This window comes from Loxodonta africana, chromosome 4 (assembly GCF_030014295.1).
Source record: "Loxodonta africana isolate mLoxAfr1 chromosome 4, mLoxAfr1.hap2, whole genome shotgun sequence".
NCBI lineage: Eukaryota > Metazoa > Chordata > Mammalia > Proboscidea > Elephantidae > Loxodonta > Loxodonta africana.
In genome coordinates, this window is record NC_087345.1 from 70,355,203 (window position 1) to 70,374,479 (window position 19,277).

The 19,277-nt window shown below is 40.0% G+C and overlaps 1 protein-coding gene across 1 annotated transcript in view; it reads left to right on the top strand.

The window, feature by feature from the left end:
- The window catches only part of GRIP1 (glutamate receptor interacting protein 1), a 793,654-nt gene that overhangs the window by 665,634 nt on the left and 108,743 nt on the right, over window positions 1–19,277 (top strand). Inside the window, exons 8-11 of the mRNA XM_010598620.3 lie at window positions 4,573–4,720; window positions 6,510–6,679; window positions 14,202–14,357; window positions 15,378–15,533. Coding sequence (XP_010596922.3) covers window positions 4,573–4,720; window positions 6,510–6,679; window positions 14,202–14,357; window positions 15,378–15,533 — 630 coding nt within the window. The remainder of the gene's footprint in view (window positions 1–4,572; window positions 4,721–6,509; window positions 6,680–14,201; window positions 14,358–15,377; window positions 15,534–19,277) is intronic.

Genomic DNA, 19,277 nt, shown 5'->3' on the forward strand with positions numbered 1-19,277 from the left:
TTGTTGAACTTTAGATGAAGGTTTACAGAACAAGCTAGTTTCTCATCAAACAGTCAGTACACACATTGTTGTATGACATTGGTTAACAACCCCACCACATGTCAACACTCTCCCTTCTCAGCCGTGGATTCCCTACTACCAGCTTTCCTGTTCCCTCCTACCTTCTAGTCCCCACCCCAGGGCTAGTGCACCCCTTTAGTCTTATTTTGTTCCGTGGGCCTGTTCAACCTTTGGCTGAAAGGTGAACCTCAGGAGTGGCCTCATTACTGAGCTGAAAGGGTGTCCGGGAACCATACTCTCAGGGTTTCTCCAGTCTCTATAAGGCCAGGAAGCCTGGTCTTTCTTTTTGAGCTAGAATTTTGTTCAACATTTTTCTACCCTACTTTTTTTTTTAAAGTTTATAAACCTTCCCTAATTTTCTCTGGCTGGCCATTAACCTCTTATTGACTTAGCATTACTCTCTCTCTGTAGGCTCGTAGATTGTTGGGGCTAGTGAGCTTTTATTTGAATCCCCTAATTTTATAGTTAAAGATAATGAGATCTAAGATGGTTGGGGTCACATGGCAAGCTGGTGCCTATTTAGGATCACCCCCTAGAGCCCTGGAAGGTGTCAGCTCTGAGCCCCACTCAGCACCACACTGCCTCTCCCTTAACCATGACTTTAAATTTCTCTCGTCTCAGAATTTTGAGGCTTTTTAAGTTTTAGAAAAAGCCCACAAATTGCACGTTAGCTTCCTTAAAATAGAAACATTATACTTATTCTTCTTCCGAAGTCTTAATAAGAAAAGTACTCCTTAAAGATAGACTGTTATTCTAGTTTCCAGACAAAGAGCTTTGGGTGTGGGTCCTCTCTCCTCTCTCTAAATTAATGACAGCAGAGAATCCAGCGCCTGTTTCCCAAGCTTCTTGATATTCCTATTCCTGTCTTTTTTCCAGAATAATTTGAATATTAACTCTTCACTATAAATGGAGTATTGGAACCATACAAGAATGTGATTTTTAATACTTTTGCAAGTATATAGGCTAAGAAAAAAGAATAGTAATTTAAAGAATATATTGAAATAATTTTTGAATATGCTTGATAACGTTTTTTAAAACCCTGATGTTTAATCATGATGTAATACTTTTAAGAAAAATGAACACCTAGTGTGTGTATTGGGTAATGGTTAATTGTCGTTTTATAAAATTTGTGTCTGCAAATATGTAGTTTGAAATAGCTGCTTCTTAGAATAAGAGTTCAAAAAAGTGCATTGATGGGATCGACTCAAATGAAAAGGCCTATCAGGATGCAGATTCAGCTGTAACAAACAAACTAACAACGGTAGCTTCAGTAAGACAAAAGTTGATTTCTTGAGAGTTTAAGCAATTTCTGGAGATAGAGTTTCAGGAACTTAGGCCTCCTCTATCTTGTGGCTCCATGCCCTTGTCTGCGAGATTAAAGATGGCTTACCAGTTCTGGGTTTACATTCCAACAGCAAGAAGGAAACAAGGGAAGAGAGGGCACAGTTTTTCCTTTAAGCACATCCTGAAAGTGTCCCATCACACTTCTACTCATTTCCTGTAGGCTGGAACTTAGTCACATGGCTATACCTTGGTACAAGGAGGGCTCAGAAATGTCCTTAGCTGGACAGCCATTTCCTCAGCAAAACTTAGAAATCATATTACTGAAGAAAGAAGGAAATATGCAATACTTAGGAACAACTACCAGTTTCTGCCATTTGTAAGAGATTGTTATGAATAACACAGAAACTTTAATATATTACTTTCATCTGCAAAACCAAATAAGTTTCTCTTTAGACATGAGAAAATCATGTGGAAGAGTACAAATGATTGTAACCTCACAAGCCTATCCACTAAAATCCAACAGGACTATGGCAAATGGTTCGAAAAATCTAAAATTAAGTCATTCTAAAGGTTTAGAAAGATCATGCAAGAAAAGGCCTGGCGGACCAGAGTTTATGTGAGGTTCAACCTGAGCCAGAGGACAGGTTGCTAGGGAGTGTGCTTAAGGAAGAAGAAGACAACAGGCTGCTGGGAATGGAGCTAGAGGTATCAGATTATGTGCCCTTGGACTCAGCGGCAGATCTGTGGTTGTTAGAGTTGATAGGTTTGCAGAATCGACCACTCTAATGATGCAAGGTCAGCTAACACAGGGGTGGAGGGACTGACTGGAATTCTTTACCAGGGAGTCCCAACTGAGGCAGGTGCAAACTGCCATTGCATATGGCCATGGGGCCCCACAAGGTGAGAGTTAGGCAAGACCCTGGGCCTTACCGTGACCACATGAGACACAGAGTAGGAAATGAGAGAGAGGGAGGGAAAGAAGCCAGGCCGTTGTCAATGGCCTGGTCTGACATCAGAAGATGAGGGGAATTAACCCAGCAAGGTGAGCAAGACTAGAGAGCAGCAGCTGCCATAGGGCAAATTATAGCCATAACACCCTAGAACTAAAGAGTTCTCCTAGTAAGGTAAGACCTCTGGCTCCTCCCAGCTGTTATTAACGGGACTCTGCCTAAAATTGACAGGAAGATGTACAAGTTCTAGTGCTCTCTTAACATGTTTTTAGGGCAAAGTTATTTCAGTATCAACAGTCATATAAGAGGAAACCCTGGTGGCATAGTGGTTAAGAGCTACAGCTGCTAACCAAAAGGTCACCAGTTCGAATCCACCAGGCACTCCTTGGAAACTGTATGGGGCAGTTCTACTATTCTGTCCTATAGGGTCACTATGAGTCGAAATCGACTCGACTGCAGTGGGTTTTTTGGTTAATCATATAAGAAGAATAGTACATACAGGAATCCTTAGCACTGGAATGTGTATGTTGTTGGTATGAATGTTCTCATCTTTGTCATATTTAAAGATGTATTTTGTTTCATCTTGAACTGAAGATGGCTCTCTCCATAGAACTTGGAGCCCCTTTGTCAGTGCCTACCTCCTGTGCTCCCGCAATAATAATATAGACTTCCTAGCTGACTATTTTTGAGCAGTGCATTGGTGATAAAAATGTACTTGAGGAAGGACAAGATTGTATTAATGAAGTCTCAAACACTACAAACACTAGAGCAGCAGAAAATCAGAAAAATACTGCAGACCAATGTGCAGGCTTAAAAAATGAGGTAACTCAAAGGCTTGAAGCATAACATATCAATAATAATAATATGCTATATGTATTGCACTTTTTAAATTACAAAATGCTTTATGTGTTGTTGTGGCTGTAATAAACACTGTGGAACAGGTACTATTGTATAGGTAAACAAGTCATCTTAGAAAGTTTTAGTAACTTGCCTAAGGTGCCCTAACCAAAATATTATGAAAAGAAGAATTAAATACAGGTGTTTTAACTTATGTCCAGGGCCCTTTCCCTTTCGGCTTCTGCCTCGTCTAAGCTTTAAGCAATGTCATAAATTTTTTCATTTGTTCATCCACTCATACTCATTTGACAACTGTTTATCGCACACCTCTGCTGTGCCAGTCATTATGTCAGGCCCTGAGGATGCTGTGATCGACAAGATACTATCTCTGCCTTCACAACAAGCTCATAGTCTGGAAAAGGCGAGAGACATGTAACGCAAACCAACCATTATGAAACAGTGAGGTGTATTGTAAAACCAAACCAAACCCCTTGCCATCGAGTCAATTCTGACTCAGAAAAACCCTACAGGGAAGAGTAAAACTGGCCCATAGAGCTTTCAAGGAGCGGCTGGTAGATTCAAACTGACAACCTTTTGGTTAGCAGCTGAGAATTTAACCACTGCACTATACAGCAGGCTGTGAGAGACCACATGAGAAAGGCATCTAGCCAGATCACAAGTCAGGAGAGGCTTCCCAGAGGTACTGATATTTACAGGGTCCCAAGGGGGGAAAAGAGGAAGGCCCAAAATAAAGCATGTATAAAGCCACTCCGTAGGTGAAGTGACCTTAGATCAGGTCCAGAATATGGAAAGACCCAAGGGGTTTACAAATTCCATTTAGTATGCCCTTACCCTTTCCTACTATTCATTTAAGTAAAGCCATCACCAGTCCACCTACCAATCCATTCATGCATTCATGCATAGTAGTCTCTAAGATATTTATTGAATTAATTAATTTTTAAAAATGTTTATTGAGAGAGCTAGTATGCGCAAGGAAACCCTGGTGGCATAGTGGCTACATGCTACGGCTGCTAACCAAAGGGTCAGCAGTTTGAATCCACCAGGCGCTCCTTGGAAACTCTACGGGGCAGTTCTACCTTGTCCTACAGGGTCGCTATGAGTCGGAATCGACTCGACGACACTGGGTTTAGTATGTGCAAAGCACTGTCCCAGGCAATATGAAGGATATAAAGATACAGAAGACATTATCCCAGCTGGTATAAAGCTTAAAATCTAATTGAAGAGATAAAGGTGCACATACATCCCAACAAGCTAGAACGGAACAGGTGCCCTAAGAGGTTACCACTGACTGTGGGGATGTTATATGGAGGGAAATCTAAGTTTCATTGATAAAATTATTAGCAGACTGTCATCCATCTTTCTTCTTCTCTTCTCTGCTTATTTGTTTTTGTTTTGTTTTCTAAAACTTGTTCTTTGATAGATTCTGTGGCAACAGCATCCGGGCCACTACTAGTTGAAGTTGCCAAAACTCCTGGTGCCAGCCTTGGGGTTGCCCTAACTACCTCGATGTGCTGTAACAAACAGGTCATTGTCATAGACAAAATCAAATCTGCAAGTATTGCGGACAGGTGAGTGTGGCAGAAAGCACCTACTTTTCAAAATGACGTGTGTTTAAAAAAAAATGTATATAACATATGTGATACATAACATGCACATATATATGTACACACACACATACAATAAAAAACAACTTTCTTGACAGTTTATATACGTTTCATATAGGGAAACAAGTTTCTGTTGCGGGACCTAAAAATTCACCTACCTTAATCAGCCACCCCGTGATGTAAATGTCACCTCATCAGATGTTTAGCGTGGCCTTTAGCGATGGGGGGGAAAAGAAAAAAAAGCCAAGCAACCAAGCCAGTTTTCCTAGGACGATAACCTGTTCTTGACATATGGTAGCTGAGCAGATCTTTATTATGCTATATGCAGTGAAGTCCCAGGTTCTTCTGAAATGTTAACAACTAAATCCTACCACTAAAAAAATCTTATTCCTTTTTTCTTAAGTAAATAAAACTTTAAAAAAAAAAAAAAAAAGGAATCTTTAAATAAAGGTCCTGTGCTGTCATAGCACATTTATCTTAGGTTTGCATCATCTTCGGGGGTCCCTGAAAACATCATTAATTCCATAACAATAGAAACAAAATTCCTTTTTCTCGAAATATTTTCTGTTTCTAACTAATATTTTAGACTTATTAAAGTAGAAGGAAAAAAAGGCTGCCTTCCCACCTAATAAATGATTTTTACAGCTTCTGTTAAGAACACCCCCACCTCCCAGCGCGGACGACTCTTGAGTGCATCTACATGAAATGACCTTTTTTGATGGAAAGGAGGACTTGAGACACTTTTGTCTTGAGAAGTAGACTAATTAAACGATGAACATTTTTATACATACTCCAGCAACCAGTCTCCCCCACATGTTTCCAGCCCCCTTCTCCACGTGCCTTTGCCCTGCCTGGGAAACCTCTGACTGTGGGGCCGTGATCTGCAGCAACCCCTGTCATGGTCAGTCTACAGCTCCACTGTGGTCTTACCCTACATTCAGTCCTCTAACAGAGATGGCCATTGATCCAGGGGTGTTCTCCAGCTCAATGGTGCAGGATACTTTAATTCTCTCCCTCTGGTTCCCTGCCCCCCGCAGGCCCACCCCTCCTTCCCCCCTCCACCCCTCCCCTCACTCCCTGCATTCCATAAGGGGTAACCAGTTTAAGGAGATGTCCACTTGACTGGTTCTTCAGAAAGCTGACTGACTGCTGTGTCTGATTTTCTCATCTCATCCAGTAGTCAGTCTTTTGAGTTCAGCCAAGATACAGCAGCTAGCCCCACCCCTAAGTTATTCCCATTCACACGTAAAATAGTTATAAATGATCCATTTCCGATTCTTGAGATTCTGAATATTTACCAACTCATATTTAGAGACATAAAAACACAGAAGGAAAAAACCACAGAAAAGTCCAAGGGAAATTTTTTCCTGTTTTTCATTCCTCTCCTGCCAACCAAAAGGTTGGCAGTTCAGCCTTTGGAAACTCTGTGGGGCAGTTCTACTCTGTCCTATGGGGTCACCATGAGTCAGAATCGACTTGATGGCAATGGGCTTTATGGATACCCCAAACTAATATTTTAAAAAAGAGAGATAGAAATAATTTCCTTGAAGTTTTCTGTATTTTCTACAAAGCTTTACATTCCTGTTCATGCCCACAGTACTTAAAATGTGACAGATGGTGTTTCCTATAACACTCAAGCTTTTCCTTTGTTTTAAGTAATTGAAAACTGTGTGTAAATTTAACAAGGAAGGATGAGAATGTCATATTTCAAACAGGAAGGTGCTTCCTGGCACTGAGTGTTTCTGTTCTGTAGATGTGGGGCGCTGCACGTGGGAGATCACATCCTGTCTATCGATGGAACCAGCATGGAGTACTGTACACTAGCAGAAGCAACCCAATTCCTGGCAAACACCACCGACCAGGTCAAGCTAGAGATTCTTCCCCATCATCAGACCCGCCTAGCCCTGAAGGGACCTGAACACGGTGAGAAGACCCGTCTGCATGAATCTGTTTATCTTCCCCTGCCACTTATGGCTTCCAGCCTCAGACTTAGAAAGCACAAAGGCGCTGAGTTTATTTCTGCCTTTATCATTTCTTTTCAAAATTACACATTATCTTTGTTTTTTCTTCTTTTTTCTAAATCCCTTTTTCCAAGCCACACGTAATTTATTTGAAACCCCAAAATGGAGGAAAAACTTTAAAAAAAAAAAAAAAGTTCTCAGTCTAGTACTACTTAATATTTAAAAAAAGAATTAAAAAGCCTCTGGTACAAATTGAATATGGAGAGAAAGGAAGTAATTTGACTTCCTGTATTCATGTTGAATTTTGACTCCACATGAAGGACAACGAAGGCAAATAGGACAACTTGCACATATTTTTTGTACAGTTATGCAGTAGATGGAAACCATAGTGGCGTAGTGGCTAAGTGCCAACCAAAGGATTGGCAGTTCGAATCCGCCAGGCGCTCCTTGGAAACCCTATGAAGCAGTTCTACACTGTCCTGTAGGGTTGCTATGAGTCGGAATCAACTCAACAGCAATGGGCAACAGGTTTATACAGTAGATATTAACAGCAGACCCTGCAAATATTTGGGGAGAAAAAAACTTTATGAAGGGTTGACTTTATATTTTGTCAGTTTGACAGAATAATTTTTTTTGGGGGGGGGATGGAGAATAACTATCATTCCAAATAAAGATCTTGCTTGGAAGAGTCAGAATATTTGACATTTATTCACTAAAAAGTGTAAACTGGGTGAATCTGCATTCTTGGCTCCTTGCAGCTCACAGATGTGCTTTTTGCATATCTTTATACTCTCCACCCCAGGCATCTTTAAACATCTTTAAACAGAACTTGGTGCATTTTTACTTGAGCCCAAAATCAAATGAAGAAAGGGTTTTCCAATGGGGTTTTTGTCTCAGTCCCTTTTCCTTTAGTTAAATCAAGTACACCCACTCGCTCTTTTTTTTTTTTTTTTTTTTTAATTTCTTGAAACCAGAGGTCTCGCTAGTATTGCAAGGGTGGCCTAAAGGAGGAAAATGCATTTTTGTATGTTTAGAGAGAGACTAATTTTCTCTGGAATTGGAATTTTGCTTATGAGGAAGTCAGTTGTATTATGTGTCTCCAGCCTACTAAGACACACTGCACTTGTCCACAGCTGGAAAAAAACAGGGACCAGTTAATTTTCATACTGAATGAGTCAGCTGGATGCAACCCTTTTAATTAAATGGAGCTTAGACAGCCCTGGAGCTAATGAAAATCTCCAGTACAGCAGTACCCTTATCAGATTTTAATTTTACACATTGAAGTAGAGAAATGATGCAGCATAGGGAGGTTATGAACAATTCAGCAACATTTGAATAGAAATGATAAGGAGCTCCAGGAGGGTGCCCTTGGTGGGAGTGCACACCGCTCCTATCAGGAGGCCCCATGGGCCTTTCCACATTCTGGCAGGAAGCAGAGATTTCTAAAGCTCTGCGTGTCCCCTAAATTAATCTAAAGTCATCATTGGACTTGGAGCACAGTAAACCAAACCAAACCCGCTGCCATTGAGTCGGTTCCAACTCATAGCGACCCTATAGGACAGAGTAGTACTGCCTCATAGAGTTTCCAAGGAGTGCCTGGTGGATTTGAACTGCCAACCTTTTGGTTAGCAGCCATAGCGCTTAACCACTGCGCCACCAGGGTTTCCTGGAGCTTGGTAGGTATAGGACTACACACTGTGCAGTGCTTTCTGCTGGGATTATAGTTATGAAATTCCGGTATCAGTGAATCAGAAATGTGTAGCACACCTCATGTTTTTTTTTTTCCTTTTACTTACACTGTATACAAATCAGAAATAGTTTCCACCTTATAAAATATTAGAAAATTTTTTTACCAGCCAACACCATTTGAGAGGATGAATTTATACAGTGAAATGTATGGACCAAGAACAGAAGTTTTCCTTAGCTGTGGAAAACCTGATGGCATTTGGGGAGTAGCCTAGTGGTTTAAGTAATTCTGGCTTCTACTTCTGACTCCACCACCTACTTTTTTGCTTAAAGTCGGGCACCACGTTCCTTACCTAGCATTCCCCCTACTTTTAACAGAGTAAAAATTAGACTGCATTTCCAAGAATAAATAAATATTGGCACCTAATCATAAACAAATCACAGTTAAGAAGAAAAAAAAAAGAACATTTTGATTGTTTGTAATTCTTAAACGCCTTTTTTGTTATGTAAGAGAATTGTTACACAGTTTTAACCTTTTCCACAAGAAAGTTCTAGTTATTTTTTTCAGAATCTCTGATGCCTGAACAGTGTGTTTCTAAACCCAGGGGTGGATGGAGATACAGAATTTCCCAGATTGTGTTTAGCAGCAAAGCATTCACTACAGTGTTTTCTGGGAAATGTAAAACAATGGCCTGATCAACTAGGAATAAGAGATCAGCCATGCCTTTTGCTGGTAAATATCAGCACTAAAGAAGCAGAGTTTTCAATTAGTTTAGAAATTGTTTCCATTCACAGTTTTGGAAGACATAGTCACAGATGAAGGAAACAGACTTTGAAAACGTGACCAGAGTTACTAGGTTTAATACATTAAGTACCAGGAGGAGCACCCACTCTGTGGGGTCCAGGAGCAGCGGCTGGAGCAGCTGTTATCTGCTTTCGCAGACATCCTGAGCAGGGCAAGCGGGCACAATTAGGCAGAGGAACACAGAAGTGTATTCTCTGTGTCAGAACACATTTAAGACTTCTGCAGTAATGTCACTATGGAATGGTTTGAAAAGCTTTATTTTAACCTCACTGTTTTCTTATTTGTAATAAGGGACTTGGAAGAGCCCTGGTGGCACGATGGTTAAGCACTCTGCTACTAACTGAAAAGTTAACAGTTCGAACCCACCCACTGGCTCCATGAGAGAAAGACCTGGTGATCTGCTCCTGTAATGATTGTAGCCTAGGAAACTCTATGGGGCAGTTCTACTCTGTCCAATGGGGTCACCATGAGTCAAAATCGACTCAACAACACCTCACAACAACAAGGGGCTTAAGAACACCCACAGGAAGAGGCAAGGTTGTTTTGTGGCTGAGGGCAGAGACTCTGGAGTCAGAATTCCTGGACTTTAATTCTGGCTCCACCACTTGAGACCTTAAAAAAGTTACCCAATTTTTCTACACCTCAGTTTATTCATCTGTAAAATGTGGGTTGTGATAATGTCTATCCCATAGGTATGTTGTGAGCATTTTCTGAGGTAATCCATGAAAAATCACATAGCACAGTGCCTAGTATATAGTAAGTACTCAGTGAAAGTTGGCTGTTATTATTAGAACTATTAAATGAACGTCTTAGTCATTTTATCTAGAGGACAAAACCAGTTAGACTACATATATATATATATACACACAGAGAGAGAGAGAGATTTACTTCAACGAAATGGCTCATGCAGTTGTGGGGCCTGGCAAGTCCCAACTCCCCAGGTCAGGCAGCAGGCTGGAGACCTCTGCTGGTCCACAGCCTTGTGGGGGCTGGAAAATCCAAAATCTGCAGGCAGCAGGAGATTTCTGCAGACTTACATTCCAGGAACCAGAAATCAGTCGACAAGAAAAGTGCAGTGTTGTCACAGAGTTGAGAGAGAGAGATCTTTGCCAGGTCATCCATTTATGTACTAGAGGCTGGCCACATCCCCAAGGAAAGTCCTCTTTCAACTGATTGGCTGATCACATCAGATCACATCGTTTAAGGTGATTACATTATATTATGTTATGGAAGAGCAACCAGTCCAGTGACTGTCAAAACTCTGAGAATAATAGCCTAGCCAAGTTGACACATAACATTAACCTTCTCGATGAGAGAATGTGTATGAATGTTCTTTGCAAGATGAAAGAGCATACCAAAAATGTAACATCTTATTATTAAACTTCTGAAGTACTTGCCTAATATATAAATATCAAGTACACCACCATAAAACATAACAGATTTTGGAATGTACATTCAAAAAATAACTCTTTTCTGGCCTACATTATTTGTTGAATACCTTTTGCATTCATTGTGTGGAGTGGTGATTAAGAGTTCAGCTGCTGACCAAAAGGTCGGCAGTTTGAATCTACCAGGTGCTCCTTGGAAACCCTATGGAGCAGTCCTACTCTGTCCTATAGGATCACTATGAGCTGGAATAGACTTGATGGCAATGAGTTTCTTTTGTTTTGTTTTGTTTTAATACATGGCATGCAGTTTTGTGCACTGTTTTATATCATTTTTGTCTCTTAATTATTTCATGGAGCCTAGTGGTTAAGCATTTGGCTGCTAACCAAAAGGTTGCCACCAGCCACTCCTTGGAAACCCTATGGGGCAGTTGTACTCTGTGCTGTAGGGCTGCTATGAGTTGCAATTGACTTGACGGCAACAGGTTTGGTTTGGGTTTTTTATTTATTTTGTATGTATGAAGATTCAGTCCCCAGTAATAGTTCAAAGTCAGGGTAAAAATTATGACCTACATTTAACCTTTCTGCAACAGTTGACATATAATAGATGGTCAATAATATCTTGCTTATTGAGTTATTAATTGGGCTTTACAGTCCTAACCAAAGCCTAGTAATTTTCAAAGCACTCTTGAAGAACTGAGTCAAAAAGTGGATGTTGAATGCTGAAGTCCACTCCCTGTACTCTGGCTTAGTTGCAAGGCAGGCAATACTTTGTGAAGAGTACAATAGAGTAACAATGGTTGTAGATTATCAAACCCCAGTGATTGCATCTTGCTAAAAAGGCTTTCTGTATATCCCTAAAGTAGAATGAGAAGGGTGAAAGAGAATCCACTAGGGACTTCCCTGGCAACACAGTCTTTTATCCCAAGGAAAATGCTGCTGCCGGGCAGAAATAGATACTCAGGCTGATACTCCTATTTATGTATGTATTCGTTCATTCATTCGTCAGTCATTACATACTAGGCACTGTTCTAGTTGCTAGACTATGTAATGAACAAGACAAAGTAGATTCCTATTGTCATGGAGTTTATATTTTAGTATGGAAAGACAAACATTAAAAATATGTTAAATAAATAAAGCCATTACTGACAGTAAGAAGTGCTATGATGAATATAAAATAGTAATGAGGTATCATGGGGTCAGGGCAGCTATTTCAGCCAGGAAAGTCAGCAAGGACTTCTCCAAGGAGGTGCCACCTGATCTGAGACCTGAATGATAAGAAGGAGCCACCCAGGCAAACAACTGAGGGAGGAAACTTAGAGGCAGAAGAACTAGCCAATTGTAACAGCCCTAAGGCAAGAAGAAGCCTGCCTCGTTCTGCGAGTAGACATAAGACCAGTGTGACTGAAACATAGTGAATGATGGAGGAGACAAACCTGGAGAGATAAGGAGAGGCCAGATTGGATTCTCATTTAATGGTAAGCCATTGACATAGTTTAAACAAAGTGACATGGTCTAATTTGTATATTCAGAAGATCACCCTGGCTGAGCTGTGGATACTGCAAGGTAGGTATGAAGGAGTGTAATCTAGAAGCCAAGTCCAGGTGAAGCAAATGGTGGCTTGAACTAGGATGGTGGTGAGGGAGAGGAGCCCAAACCAGAAACAGCAGTAGGATAGCGGGAAAGGCCAGGTGGTATGTTGTTGTGTGCTGTGGAGTCAATTCTGACTTACAGCAACCCTAGAGGACAGAGTAGAGTTACTCCATAAGATGATGAAATTATGGTGGCTATCAAACTGTTCTTTTACATCATGGATTTCTGAGATTCTCAAAGATTTAAGTGTCTAATGAGTGAAATTTATTAAGTGGGAGATATAGCTATTCATTTTAAAAGATACTTTGTTGGCAGGCAGAATTGATGCTGTTGCTAAGAGCTGATATGTATTTATTCTGTGTACCAGCACCATGCTACGTACCTGGCATGCATAATCTCGTTTAACCCTCACAACAGTCCTTTCATGATCTCCATTTGACAGATGAGGAAACTGAGCCTTAGAGAAGCCAAGTAACTGGCTAAGGTCATATAGATAGGAAGGGATGGAGCTAGAACTGAAGCCCAGGTCGGCCTCACCCTCATCTGACATGCCAGTGCTCTTGTTCCATGCTCTTTCTCATCCCAGAAAGGAAGTGAAGTGGCCAGTGAGCCTGGTATCAACAGATGTTATAACTTAAGCTCTCATCTAAATAGCCCTCCTTTAGATATGCAGTGTTCTACCTCCCTACGTGAATTAAAAAAAAAAAAAAACCCGATGCCATTGTGTAGATTCCGACTCCTAGCGACCCTATAGGGCAAAGTAGAACTGCCCTATAAGGCTTCTAAGGAGTATCTGGTGGATTCGAACTGCCGACCTTTTGATTAGCAACCGTAGCTCTTAACCACTGCTCTACCAGGGCTCCAACATGAATGAATACTGTTAAGGAATTTACATGCAAGACATCTAACATTAGAGTCACGCAAGTACAAGATGTGAATTCGTGTTATTTTTAGCTCTTTAAGATCTTATGTCAGACATAGTAAACAATATTGGTCATATTTCAGAATGTTGGGTAGAAAATCAAATCTTAATGTTCAACATAGAGCTGGAGCTTGATAAACATTTCTTTGAAGATAAAGGGAGGGGACATCAAGACTTTGAAATAAACTTTATTAAAATTTGTATGGCATCTTCAGGAAACAATCACAGGTGAAGTATTTTTTAAATCAAACATTTATTTCAAGTTTAAATAAAGCTTTCCAAAAATACTGTTAAAGAAATTATAAAATATATTGCCACTTTTTTTTCCTTTTTTATTAGTCAGGATAAGATAAGATTCTTATAATGACAGATGATTAGAAAAAAAAAAAACCCACTGCCGTTGAGTCGATTCCGACTCATAGTGACCCTATGGGACAGAGTAGAGCTGCCCCATAGTTTCCAAGGAGCACCTGGCAGATTCGAACTGCCGACCTCTTGGTTAGCAGCCATAGCACTTACCCACTGCATGATTAGAGCAGTCTATTATTGAGGAAAATCAAGTGCACATGATGGATCGTAGTATAATTAAAACGTCAGAGCAGTAAATTGTGATGTGTGAGTAGTAAACCGCTTGATTCGTGAGCCCACATGATTTATTGTGCTTTCTTTGCTTTTTCTCTAAACAAGCGCTACTAACTGACCAAGATTTGCAAATCTTTGATTACTAATCGTGTGCAATAGATCTTTATGGGGTCGGCTTTTAAGTGTAACAAAAAAATGTTTCTAATCTCTGCTGTGAAGCACAGGGGGAGATTAGAAATTGATTCAATACTCATTTTAAAAGGAGGAATAAATGGGCTGGGGAAAGACATGCATTATTCTCGGGTACGTGAAAAGTTGCCATCCCTGATGTTAATCACCTGTTTTGCTGACCACTGAGAAAGGGCAAAGCCTAGTAGATTTTTTTTTCTTTGCAAGCAGCTTTCATTTTGCAATACTTTTTATTTGTACAGTTCAGTTACCTTTTCCTTTTTTTTGGTTCTTTTTTTGTGTTGTTTTTGTTTTATTTCTCATCATCACTTCATATGGGCAGTGAAAATTCAGAGGAGCGACAGGCAACTTACCTGGGATTCCTGGGCCAGCAACCACAACAGCCTTCACACCTACCATCACTATAACACGTACCACCCTGATCATTGCAGAGTGCCAGCCCTGACATTCCCGAAAGCGCCTCCTCCAAACAGCCCTCGTAATGTTCCAGGCTTTCTCCTCCTGGTCTTTTATTTAAATTATATCCTTCTCACTCCTTCCTTATCTAATTCGTTACATCTTGGGCTTCATGTGTGTTGTGTGCTTTTTATGTAATAGCAGATTATCATTTTTTTAAGTCTTTTTCTTTTCCACCATTTGTTGTTAGAAAAGGATGTAAATGTTCAGCATGATTTATATGTGGTCAGGAGATAATAATTCAGAATATTATAGACAGTCAGGGGCAGATTATCCAAGGTAGCACAGTGCTACCTTGCCTTACCAGATCATCTGTAGTGAATGATTTCACATGGCCTATAGCAAACAATTTCACCAAAGATGTGGTGAAACCCATGTGAAATTATTCACTGCAGACTAGTAAGTAAACACAAATAAGCCCACGCTTACCTTGCTTACTAAGTCCTCACCCCTGTCAGGGATTGTAAATGTGAAGAGAAGCTTTGATTCTGTAGGAAGGTGCTGTGGGGTTGGGAGAGAGGCAGATGCCAGCCACACCTAGAAGCAGAGTCTTTCATGTGGTGAGAAAATGTGAAAATTTTTCACTACAGACGATCTGGTAAACAAGGTGAGCGTACCTTGCTTACCTTTCCTATTAGATAATCCGCCCCTGTATAATGTTCTCAGATCTTCTTTGTATATGTGGAATCATTTATGAAATTCATGTCAGAAAATATCTATGAAAATAAGATTATATTTCTGATGCATTAAGTTGTTTATGGCGAAACTTGTTCTAATGTTTGTTTTTTGTCTAAAGCAAAATTCATAGAGCTTCTCTGTGTTCCATTGTACTTATGAGGATCCTGCTCTTGTCAGGCATTTATAGTCAGTCTCTTTTAACTCTGAGATTCTAAAGTGCTGTCTCCATGGCTCCTGAGCCTGGTCTTTGCCTGGCTGGGGGACTTACTAGCCATTGCTGTGCATCTTGTGTGTCTCTGCATTGTTACTGGTTGGCTCGCACCCACCTGAGAATGCTCTGTGCCAAGTCTTCACTCTCTTACAGCAGCTTTGGTGTCTTCATCTTTCTCTCCTACCTCCATGAGTGCATACAGCCTGAGTTCCCTGAACATGGGGACTTTACCACGAAGCCTGTACTCCACTAGCCCACGCGGAACCATGATGAGGAGGAGACTGAAAAAGAAAGACTTCAAAAGTTCATGTAAGTGAAACATTAACCAATATTGTTTGGCCTGGAGAAGTTGTATGGGCATTGACAGCCTTGAAGTACTGAAACCAAAGGGAAGTGTGTTTTATGATGCCTAAGAAATCAGGTCCTTGCATGGTGCAAATGGTTAACATACTCGGCTGCTAACTGAAAGATTGGAGGTCTGAGTCCACCCAGAGGCACCATGGAAGAAAGTCCTGGCAACCTACTTCCAAAACAACAATCCTTGAAAATTCTGTGGAACACAGTTGTACTCTGACACACACAGGATTGTCATGAGTTGGAGTCAACAGCAACTGGGTTTGTTGCTGTTGTTTTAAATAATCAGGTAAATGCTAATTAGCTCACAGCTCTGTGCCAAAGGCCATTAAAATGATATCCATTATCTATATGCTACTGATTGTACTGAATACAACTTCAACCTGCATTAGTTAGCTAATACTACCTTTACCTATAACTTCATATTTAAGTTTTTTTCTTGCTCTTTCAACCTGATAAAATAACCAAAAATGTGGGATTTTTTTTTTTTTCTTTTTCATTTAACAGTCTTTCCTTATATTCTGGGTAGCTTTCCACATGAAATCTTTGTTCTTATTCACTCTAAATCAATCTTTTGAAACCTATGTCCCCTTTTGAAAGATGTAAGATTCTCATGCATTTTAAACACGTTATTATAAATTTCATATTAAACTACATTGCATGAGGAAAATACTGAAGTGATGATACATTTAAATATGCATTTTCAAACTATATCCCATTCCTCAAGATTCTGACACTTTCCGGAGCAACCAAGTCCCTGCCCCCCATGTTAGCCCTTTGAGAGCCACTGCTCTAAGACATACAGTTCCTCATTGCTTACTCCAGCCTTCGGAAAGGTGAGGGGACGCTCAGCTTCATAACATGCATCTTACAAGCTTGGAATTTCATCTGTGATTATTAGAAATATGATCTTCTGAGACAGCCAAGCACAATATAGACTAAGCGGGACTAGGAAGATGTGCTCGGCTACATGCTTTTGGATAGTTTGGTGTATGTATAAAAAAAAGGGTGATAGATGTCTTAGCAGAGAAGAAACACAAGTGATTCCTGAATTGTCCTTTTTTATTGGGGAACACCATATTCTCTTAGCTGATCACATAGCTTTGGAAGGAAGAGAGCACATACCTGTCCAACCAGCTCAGTCAAATCATAATCTAGAGAGGTGTGAATATTTCTTGTCCTATGTGTCCTTTTTTGATGGCCATAATCATTACTATAAAAGAAACTCAAAGAATTGGGAGTCTCTTCTCGTGCTTACCATGGGAATACTAATAAGGAACGTACTTAAGTTACTTAAATAAAATCAAACCAGTTACTTCTAGGCTAGTATTGAAGAGAGAATGTTCTTGTGAGAAAAGGTGGCTGATGCTATTGGCTCTTTAGCTTGTTGGTCAGAGATTCATCTTCCCAGGAGGGTATCTCACCAATCCCACCAATGCCACCACCATCAGTGTGGGAGACCAGCCAACCCTCACTCTAGAAAATAGTGTCTTCCTGCTACAGTAACCTACAGGTTTCCTTACAAAGAAAACCATTGCCAAAGATAGGGTACCATGTGATATATTCATGATTTTGCCTTGTATGTCCCATCAATTATAAGGAGATGCATCATCTTTAATATATGTAAATGACAGTAAATTTGAAATTAGAAAAATGGAAAGAAGACTAAGTTTAGTCAAAATGAGAACAAGGAGCTTCTAGAATCCCATGTTTCTTAGCAAACATTAGAGTAAGTTATTTTCAGCAGCTGAAGCATGGTTATAAGCATGGATTCTGACACTAAGCTGCCTGAGTTCTCATCCAAGCATCGTTACTTTCTAGCTGTAGGACCTTGAGGAAGTTTCTTAAGCTCTCTATGTGTTGGCTTTCTTATCTACAAAAATGGGGATAATTACAGTACTTAACTCATGGGTTAATTTTGAAGTGTAATAACATATATGGTCAGAACTACACATGGTAAATAGTACCAAAACCAAAAACCAAACCCAGTGCCGTTGAGTCAATTCCGACTCATAGCAACCCTATAGGACAGAGTAGAACTGCCCCATAGAGTTTCCAAGAAGAGCCTGGTGGATTCGAACTGCCAGCCCTTTGGTTAGCAGCCATAGCACTTAACCACTACGCCACCAGGGTTTCCAGTAAATAGTAAGCACTACTTAATTGTTGAAAGTGTAAGTGTTAGCTTTTCTTACGCCTGTATCTGAATTAGGAAACCCTGGTGGTGTAGTGGTTAAGAGCTATGGCTGCAAACCAAAAAGGTCAGCAGTTCAAATCCACCAGGTGCTCCTTGGAAACCCTATGGGGTAGTTCTACTCTGTCCTATAGAGTCGCTATGAGTTGGAATCAGCTCAATGGCAACAGGTTTGGTTTTTTGGTTTTATATCTGAATTGTCATGTATAAAAATCTGCTGATGTTACTCTCATATCTAGACATTTTCATAATGGCTCACTTTAGCATAATACATAGTTCTTGAGTTTTCCATGTAATGCCTTCAAAGTTGGTGGACATTTGTATATGAATTTTTTTTTACATAAACGGCTTCATGTACAGCACTCATAAGTGCTAGAAACAGGCTAAGAGGAATTAAAATGAATTCAGTAATGTTTGTACTTCTGCTTCAAAGGCTAACCATTTGTTTGTTTTAGGTAAGACTTGCTTTGTTGATTAAGGCTATTAGCTTTTAGTGAACATAAATGAATGATAATATGTTTGACTATCTCAAGTTGATATTTACACGTCTTGAATTTTGTAGCAGGGAACAAAGCTGAGGCCACATTGTCACCAGTACCCATACCCAACTCATAAATTCTTTCTTGAACCAGCCCATTATTCTCCAGCATAAAAGTGTAAACAGAAACCTCATTCATGAAATTTCTAATTGTTCGTGATTGCAGCAGACACTAGCCAGTGGAGTGCCACTGACAAGATACCTACCAGAATGTTTATAAATGTGTCTCAGGAGAGCATACATTTTATATTTTAATCAAACAATAAAGTTCAAAATGCTATGAACTTTTATCCCCACTTCAAAAAGACCTGAAAAACCAATGGTGGTATTCTAAAATCAGCTTTAAAAAATGAGGATTTTCGTTTCTATCCTTTTTTTATTGCTTAAGCTTGGTATGGTCACACTTTAGGTATGAAGATTTTCCTGAATAACTGATAATAAAAGTTTTATTACCATTCTTCCTATACCATGGTTTATTTCCACCTCTGTATTTATGTCTTTGTTCTGTGCCACCATTTACTGCCCCCTTTCTAAGACTTATGTTTCTATAGCAACCAGGCCATTTGTATGGATGGTGAATCATGGCAAAAGCCACGCATACAGTAAAAAGTCTCTGCAATATTGGCGGTGACTTGAGGCTAGAACCTTCAAACAGAAGAAAAAAAAATCTCACATGTATTTCTATTACAGAGGAAGCAGATGACCAGGAAAGAATGAAGCTATCTCACATAAATATTAAAATATCCTGTATCATTGACCAAAAGGGAACACAGAAGTCTGTACCAACATGTTAAAAAAAAAACAGTTGCAACCCCATCTGTGTCAGAGTAGAACTGTGCTCCATAGGATTTTCAGTGGCTAATGTTTTCAAGTAGGTAGCCAAGCCTTTCTTCCAAAGCACCTCTGGGTAGACTCCCACCTCCAGCCTTTTGGTTAGCAGCTGGGTGCATAAACTGTTTGCGCCACCCAG